Source organism: Salvelinus alpinus, chromosome 23, assembly GCF_045679555.1.
Source record: "Salvelinus alpinus chromosome 23, SLU_Salpinus.1, whole genome shotgun sequence".
NCBI lineage: Eukaryota > Metazoa > Chordata > Actinopteri > Salmoniformes > Salmonidae > Salvelinus > Salvelinus alpinus.
In genome coordinates, this window is record NC_092108.1 from 15,761,593 (window position 1) to 15,775,622 (window position 14,030).

The 14,030-nt window shown below is 42.9% G+C and overlaps 1 protein-coding gene across 1 annotated transcript; it reads left to right on the forward strand.

The window, feature by feature from the left end:
• Positions 1–961: 961 nt before the first annotated feature.
• Positions 962–13,493, forward strand: LOC139550334 (G-protein coupled receptor 35-like). The gene is made up of 3 exons (XM_071361170.1): positions 962–1,139; positions 1,519–1,565; positions 10,983–13,493. The coding sequence occupies exon 3, from the start codon at positions 10,989–10,991 to the stop codon at positions 11,874–11,876; it is 888 nt and encodes a 295-aa protein (XP_071217271.1). The 5' UTR covers positions 962–1,139; positions 1,519–1,565; positions 10,983–10,988; the 3' UTR covers positions 11,877–13,493.
• Positions 13,494–14,030: the final 537 nt, after the last annotated feature.

Genomic DNA, 14,030 nt, shown 5'->3' on the forward strand with positions numbered 1-14,030 from the left:
TAAATACTGCATTGTTGGTTAAGGGCTTGTAAGTAAGCATTTCTTTCACTGTAAGGTCTACAACTGTTGTATTCGGCGCATGTGACATACAATTTGATTTGACCTTAGTCTTTACACTGAAATAGCTAGTAGTGTTTTGAATGTATCACATCAGTGTGCTCTCGGTTGTCACTAAGTTAGATTAATTTGATGTGTGTGTGTGTCTCATTAGTAAGCAGAGTTTCATTTCGTGCAGGGAGTACATTATTTTGATTGCTGTGTTTCATATTGCAAGATATCTGTGGAATTTGGGGAAATATGCTAACTGTTTTATGTTTTGTGTTTAGAGTTTTGAGTTCCTGAGATGTTGTTTCAGCAAACATGTTTTAACAAACTGGGAAAAACTGTAATATAAACAACCTTGCTGTTGGGGATGATTGGGGCAAGATTCAACCTCTACCCCGGTCTCTCCGCTGACCTGTTTTTCCACTTCAACACTCCTGATGGAAATGGTCCCTTTAGGAGATATTGCATAAGACAAAAAGGAATGGAAGGAAAAATCCTGAATGTGGAGAGGTGAGATGGTTGAGATGAAAATACAGCTTTGCAATATGTCACACATATTTTACCACGTCTTACATTTACATGTAAACCACCTAAACACAAAAAACTGTTACACTTTTCAGAGTGATTATTTCAACCATTTCAGTTTCAGAGGAAGGAGTTCAGTCAAGTCACCTTTCTCGTCTGAAGATACTCTGGTGAAAGAACACCCTCCAAACCTCAGTACTTTCATTACTGTGCTTGAACACAGAGAGCAGCCAGTACACTGCTAGCATGTGGTTTATGTCTTGGCCTAGTTATATAAGTCACACTCCCACTGCTGCCCTGTTGACATGGCAACAATGCTATCTCCGTGACAACAGAGAGAAGGGCTGATGTAAGGGGCCCTATCACATAATTACAAAGCTAAACATGCAAATTGAGCTACCCCAGACAGTCTTTTTATTTGACTGACATATACTTCCTCTATTAAAGTTGAGATAGAAACTACTTTACAGCAGTTTCAAAAGAGCATATAGCAATCAATGCATGTCAAATTAGAATTTACACCTGATTTTCGGCGCAATCTTCTAAATCAAGAAAAGTTAAATTGAACGGTGAGTAATGATTGATCTTAAACATATTAAATTATGTGTAGGCCACAGACATGGAGAATGTTTGATAAATGTCAAACTTCAATAACAATATATTGCAATAATCCAATGTACTGACAATATTTAGATAATCTGATGGCATTTATCAATAATGTATTTTACCGTGCAAGACTGTAATGGTGAAAAAAATAGAAAGGGAAAATCTCTTAGTAGCTTTGCAGATGTACTACTCAGTTAGTGGTAACCCCACAGGAATCCGTTCAATACAGAATTCTCTATTCCTTTTAACTCTAGATGACTTGTTTGCCGTTTAACCTTGATACTGACAAAAATAAGTAAAAAAACGACTTATTCTAAAGCCATTTTCTTTGCAAGGAGATAGATCGCATCAGTCACTGAGTGAGAAAGGAGAGTGGGAAATAACACAAGGTATGATTATGATTCTTTATATATGACTGTCTGTCCAAATAAAGTATATTTTTTCAATGAGGAACCACACTGTTCCTGTTGACCTGATACACAGAAATACTCTGATTAGACGTGATTAGAGTCTATTACTATGGGTGCATCTCAGTATAGGCTAGTGGCAAGGCTTTTTTTGGATACCCCTACCATGTTTTTTCACTTCTAATGTCTCCGCGTTTATGAAATGGATGGTTGTGTAAAAATATTTGACTGCAAAAGTGGTAAAATATATAGATATTCTGACACAACCCCTAAACTCTAAAAGTGCATAATAATGCCTGGTTGTAGGAGGGTCGGGCCACATAAGCTCATGTAACCCAATATTGCAAGCTCTGATATCGCTAAAATGTGCAATACAAGTAATCAGTGGTTTGGCCAACATACACAAACAAACATTAGGATATCTTAATGCATCTTGGGAATACAGACCTGTAAACACAGAGATACAACAGGTGGACATATCAGCTATTAATATTTATGATGAATGTAAGCTTTTTTTGGTATATGGCTGGGGGCAGTATTGAGTAGCTTGGATGAATAAGGTGCCCAGAGGTGCCCAGAGTAAACTGCCTACTCCTCAGTCCCAGTTGCTAATATATGCATATTATTAGTATATCTGGATAGAAAACACTCAGGAGTTTCTAAAACTGTTGGAATGATGTCTGTTAGTATAACAGAACTCATATGGCAGGCAAAAACCAGAGGAAAAATTCAACCAGGAAGTGGGAAATCTGAGGTTGGTCGATTTTCAACTCAGCCCCTATTGAAGATACAGTGGGATATTGGTCATGTTGCACTTCCTAAGGCTTCCACTAGATGTCAACCATCTTTAGAAACTTGTTTGAGGCTTCTACTGTAAAGGGGGGCTGAATGAGAGGGGATTGAGTCAGAGGTCTAGCAGAGTTCCAGGAGCTGGTCACGCGCATTCACATGAGAGGTAGCTCTCGTTCCATTTGCTTTTTCTGAAGACAAAGGAATTCTCCGGTTGGAACATTATTGAAGATTTATGTTAAAAACATCCTAAAGATTGATTCTATACATCGTTTGACATGTTTCTACGGACTGTAACGGAACTTTTTGACATTTCGTCTGCAACTAGTGAACGCGCTTCGTGAGTTTTGATTTGTTACCAAACGCGCTAACAAAAGTAGCTATTTGGACATAAATGATGGACTTTATCGAACAAATCAAAGATTTATTGTGGAACTGGGATTCCTGGGAGTGCATTCTGATGAAGATCATCAAAGGTAAGTGAATATTTATAATGTTATTTCTGACTTCTGTTGACTGCACAATATGGCGGATATCTTTTTGTCTTGATTGGGCTCTGAGCGCCGACCTCAGATTATTGCATGGTTTGCTTTTTCCTTAAAGCTTTTTTGAAATCTGACACAGCGGTTGCATTAAGGAGAAGTGGATCTAAAATTCCATGTATAACACTTGTATCTTTGATCAACGTTTATTATGAGTATTTCTGGAAATTGATGTGGCTCTCTGCAAAATCACTGGATGTTTTTGGAACTACTGAACATAACGCGGCAATGTATACTGAGATTTTTTGATATAAATATGAACTTTACCGAACAAAACATACATGTATTGTGTAACATGAAGTTCTATGAGTGTCATCTGATGAAGATCATCAAAGGTTAGTGATTCATTTGATCTCTATTTCTGCTTTTTGTGACTCCTGTCTTTGGCTGGAAAAATGACAGTGTTTTTTGTGATTTGGCGGTGACCTAACATAATCGTTTGTGGTGCTTTCGCTGTAAAGCCTTTTTGGAATTGGACACTGTGGTGGGATTAACAACAAGATTACCTTTAAAATGGTATAAGATACTTGTATGTTTGAGGAATTTTAATTATGAGATTTCTGTTGTTTGAATTTGGCGCCTGCACTTTCACTGGCTGTTGTCATATCGATCCCGTTAACGGGATCGCAGCCATAAGAAGTTTAATAGACAACTGTCCAAGTCAAAAGTCCCTTCATTCAGTGGTGTGTGGTCCTGCCTGACAAAAAATACATACAGTTATATGTTTTTTGATGGTGTGGCTATTGTAATCTGCTCTAAGGAAAACAAGTGGACTCAGATATCGAAATTATATTTTTTGGGAACCAAGGTTCCTTGAATGATTTTATTATTTTTAGCCCCTACTCAGTGGTGGGAAAAGTACTCAATTGTCATACATGAGTAAAGGTAAAGATACCTTAATAGAAAATGACTCAAGTAAAAGTGAAAGTCACCCAGTAAAATATTACTTGAGTAATTTGGTTTTAAATATACTTAAGTATCAAAGTAAATGGAGTTGCTAAAATGTACTTAAGTATCAAAAGTAAAAGTATAAAACATTTAAAATTCTTTATATTATACAAACCAGACGGCACAATTTTCTTGTTTTTTTATTGACGGATAGCCAGGGGCACACTCTAACACTCAGACATAATTTACAAACTAAGCATTTGTGTTTAGTGAGTCCCTCAGATAAAAGGCAAAAAGGATGACCAGGGATGTTCTCTTGAAGTGTGTGAATTGGCCCATTTTTCTGTCAAAATGTAACGAGTACTTTTGGGTCTCAGGCTAAATGTATGTGGTAAAAAGTGCATGATTTTCTTTAGTTATATAGTGAAGTAAAAGTAAAAGTTGACAAAAATATAAATAGTAAAGTAGAGATACTCCAAAAATGACTTAAGTAGTACTTTAAAGTATTTGTATTTAAGTACTTTACACCATTGCCCCTACTCTTCCAATTTAGTCAGGGAGTCAGCATAGATTATTTTTGAGGCCATCCTGGATTATGCCTCAAATCCAAGATGGCGTCCAAAATCCAATATGGCTGCCATAATACCATTTGATAGAGGTCAAATCACGTGCAAATATGAATTTTGTAGATGAGAGTAATTTTTTAAATGTCCATAAAGACTGTTTTTGTGTAAATCAGTTGTATTTTGAATCCATTATGGCCAACATAATTACACTCAGACACCTTTTATTTATTTTATTTAACCTTCATTTAGCTAGGCCTTCGCCTGCATATAAAATTCCCTGATTTATTTTGTATCCTCTCCCCTGTAGCTATTCTCCAGGTCGTTGCTGTAAATGAGAATGTGTCCTCAGTCAACTTACCTGGTAAAATAAGGGTTAAATAAATAAAATAGCTTTTGGTATAACTAGGATTATGAGTGGCACTGCCATGCCTCTGTTGTGTTTGAATAGCTGAAGCCAACTATCTTTTCAATGTGTGTTCATGTTGTCCACTACACAAGCACATATTAGCGTAACCAAGTTACAGGAAATAAACCTGTTCAGCCACTCTAGTAGTGTATGTGTACAGCTCTAACATCTCCCCTCTTTTCCCCATTGGAACTAAGTGTGTGAGGTTGATTCCAAGTCTTTGAGGTGACCAGGACATGAGTGGTTCCTATCAGGGTGAGGAGAAAAAGTAGCCAGTAGTGATTGTAGTTCTGGGGCCTAACCTGGTTGCACAGCTAACTGGTAATTCTGGGGTAGTGGTTGTAGTTCTGGGGCCTGATCAGGTTGAACAGCTAGCTGGTCATTCTGGGGTAGTGGTTGTAGTTCTGGGGCCTGATCAGTTTGAACAGCTAGCTGATCATTCTGGGGTAGTGGTTGTAGTTCTGGGGCCTGATCAGTTTGAACAGCTAGCTGGTCATTCTGGGGTAGTGGTTGTAGTTCTGGGGCCTGATCAGTTTGAACAGCTAGCTGGTCATTCTGGGGTAGTGGTTGTAGTTCTGGGGCCTGATCAGGTTGAACAGCTAGCTGGTCATTCTGGGGTAGTGGTTGTAGTTCTGGGGCCTGATCAGTTTGAACAGCTAGCTGGTCATTCTGGGGTAGTGGTTGTAGTTCTGGGGCCTGATCAGTTTGAACAGCTAGCTGGTCATTCTGGGGTAGTGGTTGTAGTTCTGGGGCCTGATCAGTTTGAACAGCTAGCTGGTCATTCTGGGGTAGTGGTTGTAGTTCTGGGGCCTGACCATGTTGCACAACTAGCTGGTCATTCTGGGGTAGTGGTTGTAGTTCTGGGGCCTGACCATGTTGCACAACTAGCTGGTCATTCTGGGCAAGCTGCAGCTACAAGGGCAGTTTCCTTTCTGTATGACTGGCACTGTATTGGGGTTGTGTTGGTGATCAGTTTCCATTTCTACAGCAGTTGGGAGCAGGCCCTCAGGACATTAAGCTTGCATGCCAATGAGACCCATTGACTAACTGGAATGTTATCTCAGCCTGAATGATGCTGGGGATATGCCAGTAGTGGAATGGTTGTCAAGGAGAGTCTGTGAAAGGGCTGTCTCAAACAGACCGGCCCTTAGATATTTCCAACACTTAATTGACCTGTAGTTGGAGTTTTTTATGTTTGTGTTGCTTCACAGTACTCGCTGTTCCATAAGGTGTATTTTATTTGTTTCTTCAATCTAATTGTACTGTTTGCATCAGTTACTTGATGTGGAATAGAGTTCCATGTAGTCATGGCTTTATGTAGTACTGTGCGCCTCCCATAGTCTGTTCTGGACCTGGAGACTGTGACTAGAAGTCTTGTGGGATATGCATCGGTGCATTCAACATGTCAATACCTCTCATAAATACAAGTAGTGATGAAGTCAATCTCTCTTCCACTTTGAGCCAGGAGAGATTTGACATGCATATTATTAATATTAGCTATCTGTGTACATCCAAGGGCCAGCTGTGCGGCCCTGTTCTTGGCCAATTGCAATTTCCCTAAGTCCTTTTTTTGTGGCACCTGACCACACGACTGAACAGTAGTCCAGGTGTGACAAAACTAGGGCCTGTAGGACCTGCCTTGTTGATAGTGTTGTTAAGAAGAAGGTAGTGCTTTATTATGGACATATTTCTCCCCATCTCAGCTACTTAGCTATCAATATGTTTTGACCATGACAGTTTACAATCTAGAGTCATTCCAAGCAGTTTAGTCACCTCAACTTGCTAAATTTCCACATTATTTATTACAAAACTTAGTTGAGGTTTAGGGTTTAGAGAATGATGTGTCCCAAATACAATGCTTTTAGTTTTAGATATACTTATTCCTTGCCACCCACTCTGAAACTAACTGCAACTCTTTGTTAAGTGTTGCAGTCATTTCAGTCGCTGTAGTAGCTGACATATATAGTGTTGAGTCATCCGCATACATAGACACTCTGGCTTCACTCAAAGCCAGTGGCAGGTCATTAGTAAACATTGAAAAAAGTAATGGGCCTAGACAACTGCCCTGGGGAATTCCGGATTCTACCTGGATTACATTGGAGAGGTAATTCATAAATGGATGTACCCCATAAATTTAAGGATGGTAAATTTATGGGGTACAAAAAGTGATTGTTTTTCATGTTTTTTGATCAAGAAAAATATTTAATTTAATTTAATGTTTGATAACAGGGTTTTGTTCTTTCTGGATTCCATTAGAATGACAGAATCACAAAGAAAGGGACATAGCAACAACTCTTACAATTCCAGCTATTGAATCCTGCAAGATACTGTTCTTCATTATACAACCACTTTTTTGCCCGTGCTACAGACATCTATATCGGTCCACTAATACAGCACTACTTTAATGGAAAAAATAGATAAAAAAAGATATTCATATTTTTTATTAATATATTTTTTATTCAGATTTATCAGGTGGTTCTGCAGCAACCTCAGCACCCCTACTTGCCGCAGCTATGGCCACAACATAAAAAAAACGGTATAACTCTATGTATTTTTGTCATGCAGGTACATACACCACTTAATGATAGCCCACTTGACTTGTAAAGTTGTCTATTAATCAGCTACCAAAAAGTAAAGCTTAGATTCATCATAAATATGAATTGTTGATATTTCCACCTAATGTATCTACAGGCATTATTCTGCATGCTTTGGAAGAGTGGTGGGGGTCACAAGGCATTATTCTGCACGCTTTGGAAGAGGGGCGGGGGTCACAAGGCATTATTCTGCACGCTTTGGAAGAGGGGCAGGGGTCACAAGGCATTATTCTGCATGCTTTGGAAGAGGGGCGGGGGTCACAAGGCATTATTCTGCACGCTTTGGAAGAGGGGCGGGGGTCACAAGGCATTATTCTGCACGCTTTGGAAGAGGGGCGGGGGTCACAAGGCATTATTCTGCACGCTTTGGAAGAGGGGCGGGGGTCACAAGGCATTATTCTGCACGCTTTGGAAGAGGGGCGGGGGTCACAAGGCATTATTCTGCACGCTTTGGAAGAGGGGCGGGGGTCACAAGGCATTATTCTGCACGCTTTGGAAGAGTGGCGGGGGTCACAAGGCATTATTCTGCACTCTTTGGAAGAGGGGCAGGGGTCACAAGGCATTATTCTGCATGCTTTGGAAGAGGGGCGGGGGTCACAAGGCATTATTCTGCATGCTTTGGAAGAGTGGCGGGGGTCACAAGGCATTATTCTGCACGCTTTGGAAGAGTGGCGGGGGTCACAAGTCATTATTCTGCATGCTTTGGAAGAGGGGCGGGGGTCACAAGGCATTATTCTGCACGCTTTGGAAGAGGGGCGGGGGTCACAAGGCATTATTCTGCATGCTTTGGAAGAGGGGCAGGGGTCACAAGGCATTATTCTGCATGCTTTGGAAGAGGGGCGGGGGTCACAAGGCATTATTCTGCATGCTTTGGAAGAGGGGCGGGGGTCACAAGGCATTATTCTGCACGCTCTGGAAAAGGGGCGGGGGTCACAAGGCATTATTCTGCATGCTTTGGAAGAGTGGCGGGGGTCACAAGGCATTATTCTGCATGCTTTGGAAGAGTGGTGGGGGTCACAAGGCATTATTCTGCACGCTTTGGAAGAGGGGCGGGGGTCACAAGGCATTATTCTGCATGCTTTGGAAGAGTGGCGGGGGTCACAAGGCATTATTCTGCACGCTTTGGAAGAGGGGCGGGGGTCACAAGGCATTATTCTGCACGCTTTGGAAGAGGGGCGGGGGTCACAAGGCATTATTCTGCATGCTTTGGAAAAGGGGCGGGGGTCACAAGGCATTATTCTGCACGCTTTGGAAGAGGGGCGGGGGTCACAAGGCATTATTCTGCACGCTTTGGAAGAGGGGCGGGGGTCACAAGGCATTATTCTGCACGCTTTGGAAGAGGGGCGGGGGTCACAAGGCATTATTCTGCACGCTTTGGAAGAGTGGCGGGGGTCACAAGGCATTATTCTGCACTCTTTGGAAGAGGGGCAGGGGTCACAAGGCATTATTCTGCATGCTTTGGAAGAGGGGCGGGGGTCACAAGGCATTATTCTGCACGCTTTGGAAGAGGGGCGGGGGTCACAAGGCATTATTCTGCACGCTTTGGAAGAGTGGCGGGGGTCACAAGGCATTATTCTGCACTCTTTGGAAGAGGGGCAGGGGTCACAAGGCATTATTCTGCATGCTTTGGAAGAGGGGCGGGGGTCACAAGGCATTATTCTGCATGCTTTGGAAGAGTGGCGGGGGTCACAAGGCATTATTCTGCACGCTTTGGAAGAGTGGCGGGGGTCACAAGTCATTATTCTGCATGCTTTGGAAGAGGGGCGGGGGTCACAAGGCATTATTCTGCACGCTTTGGAAGAGGGGCGGGGGTCACAAGGCATTATTCTGCATGCTTTGGAAGAGGGGCAGGGGTCACAAGGCATTATTCTGCATGCTTTGGAAGAGGGGCGGGGGTCACAAGGCATTATTCTGCATGCTTTGGAAGAGGGGCGGGGGTCACAAGGCATTATTCTGCACGCTCTGGAAAAGGGGCGGGGGTCACAAGGCATTATTCTGCATGCTTTGGAAGAGTGGCGGGGGTCACAAGGCATTATTCTGCATGCTTTGGAAGAGTGGTGGGGGTCACAAGGCATTATTCTGCACGCTTTGGAAGAGGGGCGGGGGTCACAAGGCATTATTCTGCATGCTTTGGAAGAGTGGCGGGGGTCACAAGGCATTATTCTGCACGCTTTGGAAGAGGGGCGGGGGTCACAAGGCATTATTCTGCACGCTTTGGAAGAGGGGCGGGGGTCACAAGGCATTATTCTGCATGCTTTGGAAAAGGGGCGGGGGTCACAAGGCATTATTCTGCACGCTTTGGAAGAGGGGCGGGGGTCACAAGGCATTATTCTGCACGCTTTGGAAGAGGGGCGGGGGTCACAAGGCATTATTCTGCACGCTTTGGAAGAGGGGCGGGGGTCACAAGGCATTATTCTGCACGCTTTGGAAGAGTGGCGGGGGTCACAAGGCATTATTCTGCACTCTTTGGAAGAGGGGCAGGGGTCACAAGGCATTATTCTGCATGCTTTGGAAGAGGGGCGGGGGTCACAAGGCATTATTCTGCATGCTTTGGAAGAGTGGCGGGGGTCACAAGGCATTATTCTGCACGCTTTGGAAGAGTGGCGGGGGTCACAAGTCATTATTCTGCATGCTTTGGAAGAGGGGCGGGGGTCACAAGGCATTATTCTGCACGCTTTGGAAGAGGGGCGGGGGTCACAAGGCATTATTCTGCATGCTTTGGAAGAGGGGCAGGGGTCACAAGGCATTATTCTGCATGCTTTGGAAGAGGGGCGGGGGTCACAAGGCATTATTCTGCATGCTTTGGAAGAGGGGCGGGGGTCACAAGGCATTATTCTGCACGCTCTGGAAAAGGGGCGGGGGTCACAAGGCATTATTCTGCATGCTTTGGAAGAGTGGCGGGGGTCACAAGGCATTATTCTGCATGCTTTGGAAGAGTGGTGGGGGTCACAAGGCATTATTCTGCACGCTTTGGAAGAGGGGCGGGGGTCACAAGGCATTATTCTGCATGCTTTGGAAGAGGGGAGGGGGTCACAAGGCATTATTCTGCACGCTTTGGAAGAGGGGCGGGGGTCACAAGGCATTATTCTGCACGCTTTGGAAGAGGGGCGGGGGTCACAAGGCATTATTCTGCATGCTTTGGAAAAGGGGCGGGGGTCACAAGGCATTATTCTGCACGCTTTGGAAGAGGGGAGGGGGTCACAATATCTATAAATGTAACATCTTTGCAGTACAATATTTTTTCACAACCATCCATTTGATAATTGGGAGTCATTAGAGATGGGAAAAAACATGTTTGTGTTTTGTTCTATCTGGGGTAAGGGTATCTCAAAAACTCACTATCCACTAGCCTAGTAGTCTCAAATGAATTTTATCCTTGTCTTCCGCACTAATCTTTAAAAAAAATTACAAGAGGTGAAAGCAATGTGGCAAAAGTTATACTCCAACTATTTCACATTAGACCAAGTGAAGGACACGTGAGAAGGGACAACTATTTCAGACTATGTAGATCAAGACCCATGATCAAGGACTTCATTCTGCTTAAATCTTGTAAAAACCCATGTGACACAATGTTATATTTGTAATAGCTTGTCTGAGTCATGTCCTCTCCTCAGGCAGCTATGTGTAACAACAACAATACCTGTGAAGTGGAGATCCTCCAAGCCGTGGGCTACCTTCCTGTGTTCCTGGTGGGCTTGCTACTCAACATGGCGGCTCTACGCGTCTTCCTCGCCAAACGAGCCATGTGGACCGACACACACATCTACATGCTGAACCTCGCAGCAGCCAACTGCTCCCTCGTGTTCTTCCTCCCCTTCCGCATCTACAACGCCTTCCACCGTCTAGACAGAACACACTTCTGCACCTTCCTCATCTCCACACATTACATCAACATGTACGCCAGCATCCTCACCGTCACCGCCATCAGCATCCACCGCTACCTGGCGGTCAAGTACCCGTTCCACACCAGAACATGGCGGTCAAAGAAGGTGGCTGCGGTGGTGTGTGGGACCATATGGGTCACCGTAGTAACGATATGTGCCGTGTTCAGAAAAGACAACGATCCTCGCAAACTGATTACGTGTTATGAAGTATCTCAGGAAAGCACCTTGTCAGTTGAGTTCCTTGTGGTTCTAGAGGTGCTGGGGTATCTTCTGCCAGTTTTGATTTTAGTGTTCTGTTCCACACAGACCATAAGGGTTCTAATGAAGGATAAGGAGGAGGAGGAGGACACAACTGTGGAGAAGAGGAATATCATTGGCATAGTAACAGCCAACCTGATCGTCTTTGTGGTCTGCTACACACCCATCCATCTTGGGTTTCTGCTGAGATTCCTTTCCCAAAAAAATAAATGGGAATCTTTCAAATTAGTGCGTGATTTTTGGCTGGTTTGTGAATGGATCGCTACCACAAACTGCTTCCTGGATTCCATTAGTTATTACTTTCTGTTGAAACAGTTTTACTTTGAAAACAGCAGATCAGCAGTGAACACACACGACCGACAATGAGTCATCATACCCCTCCCTTCATGTTCTACACCGCCACAATAATGTCATCATGTTTTTGTCAACATTTCTTTCATTAAAATAATGTATTAAATGGAGTGTGTGTATGCAAGCGAGAGTACTTGCGTGCGTGGGTGTGTTTGTGTGTGTGAGAGAGAGATAGATGTGTCTGTTCGTTTGTGGTTGTCAATGTGAACACATAATGAATGTACCATGAATGATATAAATAGAATATTTACATGGACATGAGCTTAAGTTGACCTTTTAGATGAGCAAGATGTTCTACCACAGCGAGGTCTGGAGAGGCTTGTTTCAGTCTGCTCAGTAGGTGCAAAATTCTGTCTGTTATGTCATCAAAGCTGCAGTATAAACTTGATATCAAGCCAAGCCATAGAGCAGGGATGGGCAGCTCAGCATCTTGAGGGTTCTATGTGTGGGGCTCAAACACATCTGAATAAACTAATTGCAGTCTAGAGACAACACATGTACTGTAATTCATTGATTTGACTTAGAATGGTTAGTGCAGGGCTAGAGCAAAAGCCTGCACACATTATGGCCCCCTCGAGGATCAGAGTTGATCACCGCTGGCGTAAAGACATATTACTGTACTCATGTAAAACATAAAGGTGTCTAGACTGATTCAAGCAGCACTCTAACACAAAGGCAATGTCCCAGCTGTTAATGATATCACATCTGACAAGCAATGATTCACCACCCAATCACATAGGGTGTATGTATCTCAATAGGATAATGTGACCTCCTTGGCAACAGTGGAATCACATAGCGTGTATGTCTCAATAGGATAATGTGGCCTCCTCTACTGGTCTTTCAATGAATCTGCCTTGACCTGAAAACCCAGGATACATGAGAATGTGTTAGATTCCAACTGTGAGCTGTCCACTTCTTTCATATCGGTGCATCTGAAGGTAAAGAGATGAGAGGACGCCACGGTAGAACGCTGAGACGCACCCATGGAGTTATTGGCCGAGTTCGAGAGGATCATAAACACAATGTATCATGGGTAAATTGTGACTAACTGACTGATCTCCAAATAATTATCAGTCGTTATTTATGATGCAAGGTGATTTGTAGATCAGTCAGTCGGCAGTCGCCTGCAGTCATTTTGATGCTCTAGATTCTAGAGTCTAGAACAAGGCCAATCTCACCGATTGCTCTTTCCTCACCTGCAAAGACTAGTTTCCACCGCCATCTAGTGGTGATAGAAATGGTTGCTTGAAAGAATCCTACTGTATAACATAACAGTAAAATGAACAATCCATAAAGATACAACAAAGATGAATACATATTCATTGTTTATTAGAATAATAAAGAATATATTGACAGGGTTGTCCATATTAACTGACTGCTGTATCCTCTCACATTAAGTGTTTATTGTGTGCGTGTGTGTGTGTGTGTGTGTGTGTGTGTATGTGTGTGTGTGTATAGCCGTAAATCATAAATCAAATAATCTGGAGACTTTTTTCATTCAGCTCAGCAGGACAAGCCTGCGATTCTACTCTTTTTAGAAAGGAAACAGCTACCCTCAGCTTTCAGCCAAAGGTAAATACTGTAATTTCTGTACTTGCATCTCAGTGGTGGCTGGTGGGAGGAGCTATAGGAGAACGGGCTCATTGTAATGGCTGAAATGGATCACATAGAACGGCATCAAACATATAGAAAACATAAGTCAGACACCGTTCCATTCATTCCATTCCAGCCATTATAATGAGCCCGCCCTCCTATAGCTCCTCCCACCAGCCTGCTCTGTTATATCTCATTCATATCATAGTCTACCAAAACCAACACGTCAAAGGCCTGTGTCAAGGATGAAAAAACAACAACCTTAAAACCACATGGATAAGATACCTTCAAATCGATTATTTACACAAATATACATAGATAACGTTACAGTACAACTACTGTTCAAATAAGAAAAATAAAAGTTATTGTGCTTTTCCATGATGTATTACTGCACAATATTATGAACAGGAAGTAGCCTTTGACTTTAAGGTTCCTCAGTATGAGGGTTTGTTGGTGTGGAGGAAAACAATCAATACTTTGCTAGAGTATTTCAGGAAAAACTGACCTAAATTATGTACTACTAAGTGGTTTATAAACAGACTGTCAGTGTCACCAACTTTATCAAATGGATAAGAG

What these genes read in the sequence shown, in the direction of transcription:
- LOC139550334 (XM_071361170.1), top strand. Translation starts at nt 10,989, where the DNA reads ATGTGTAACAACAACAATACCTGTGAAGTGGAGATCCTCCAAGCCGTG.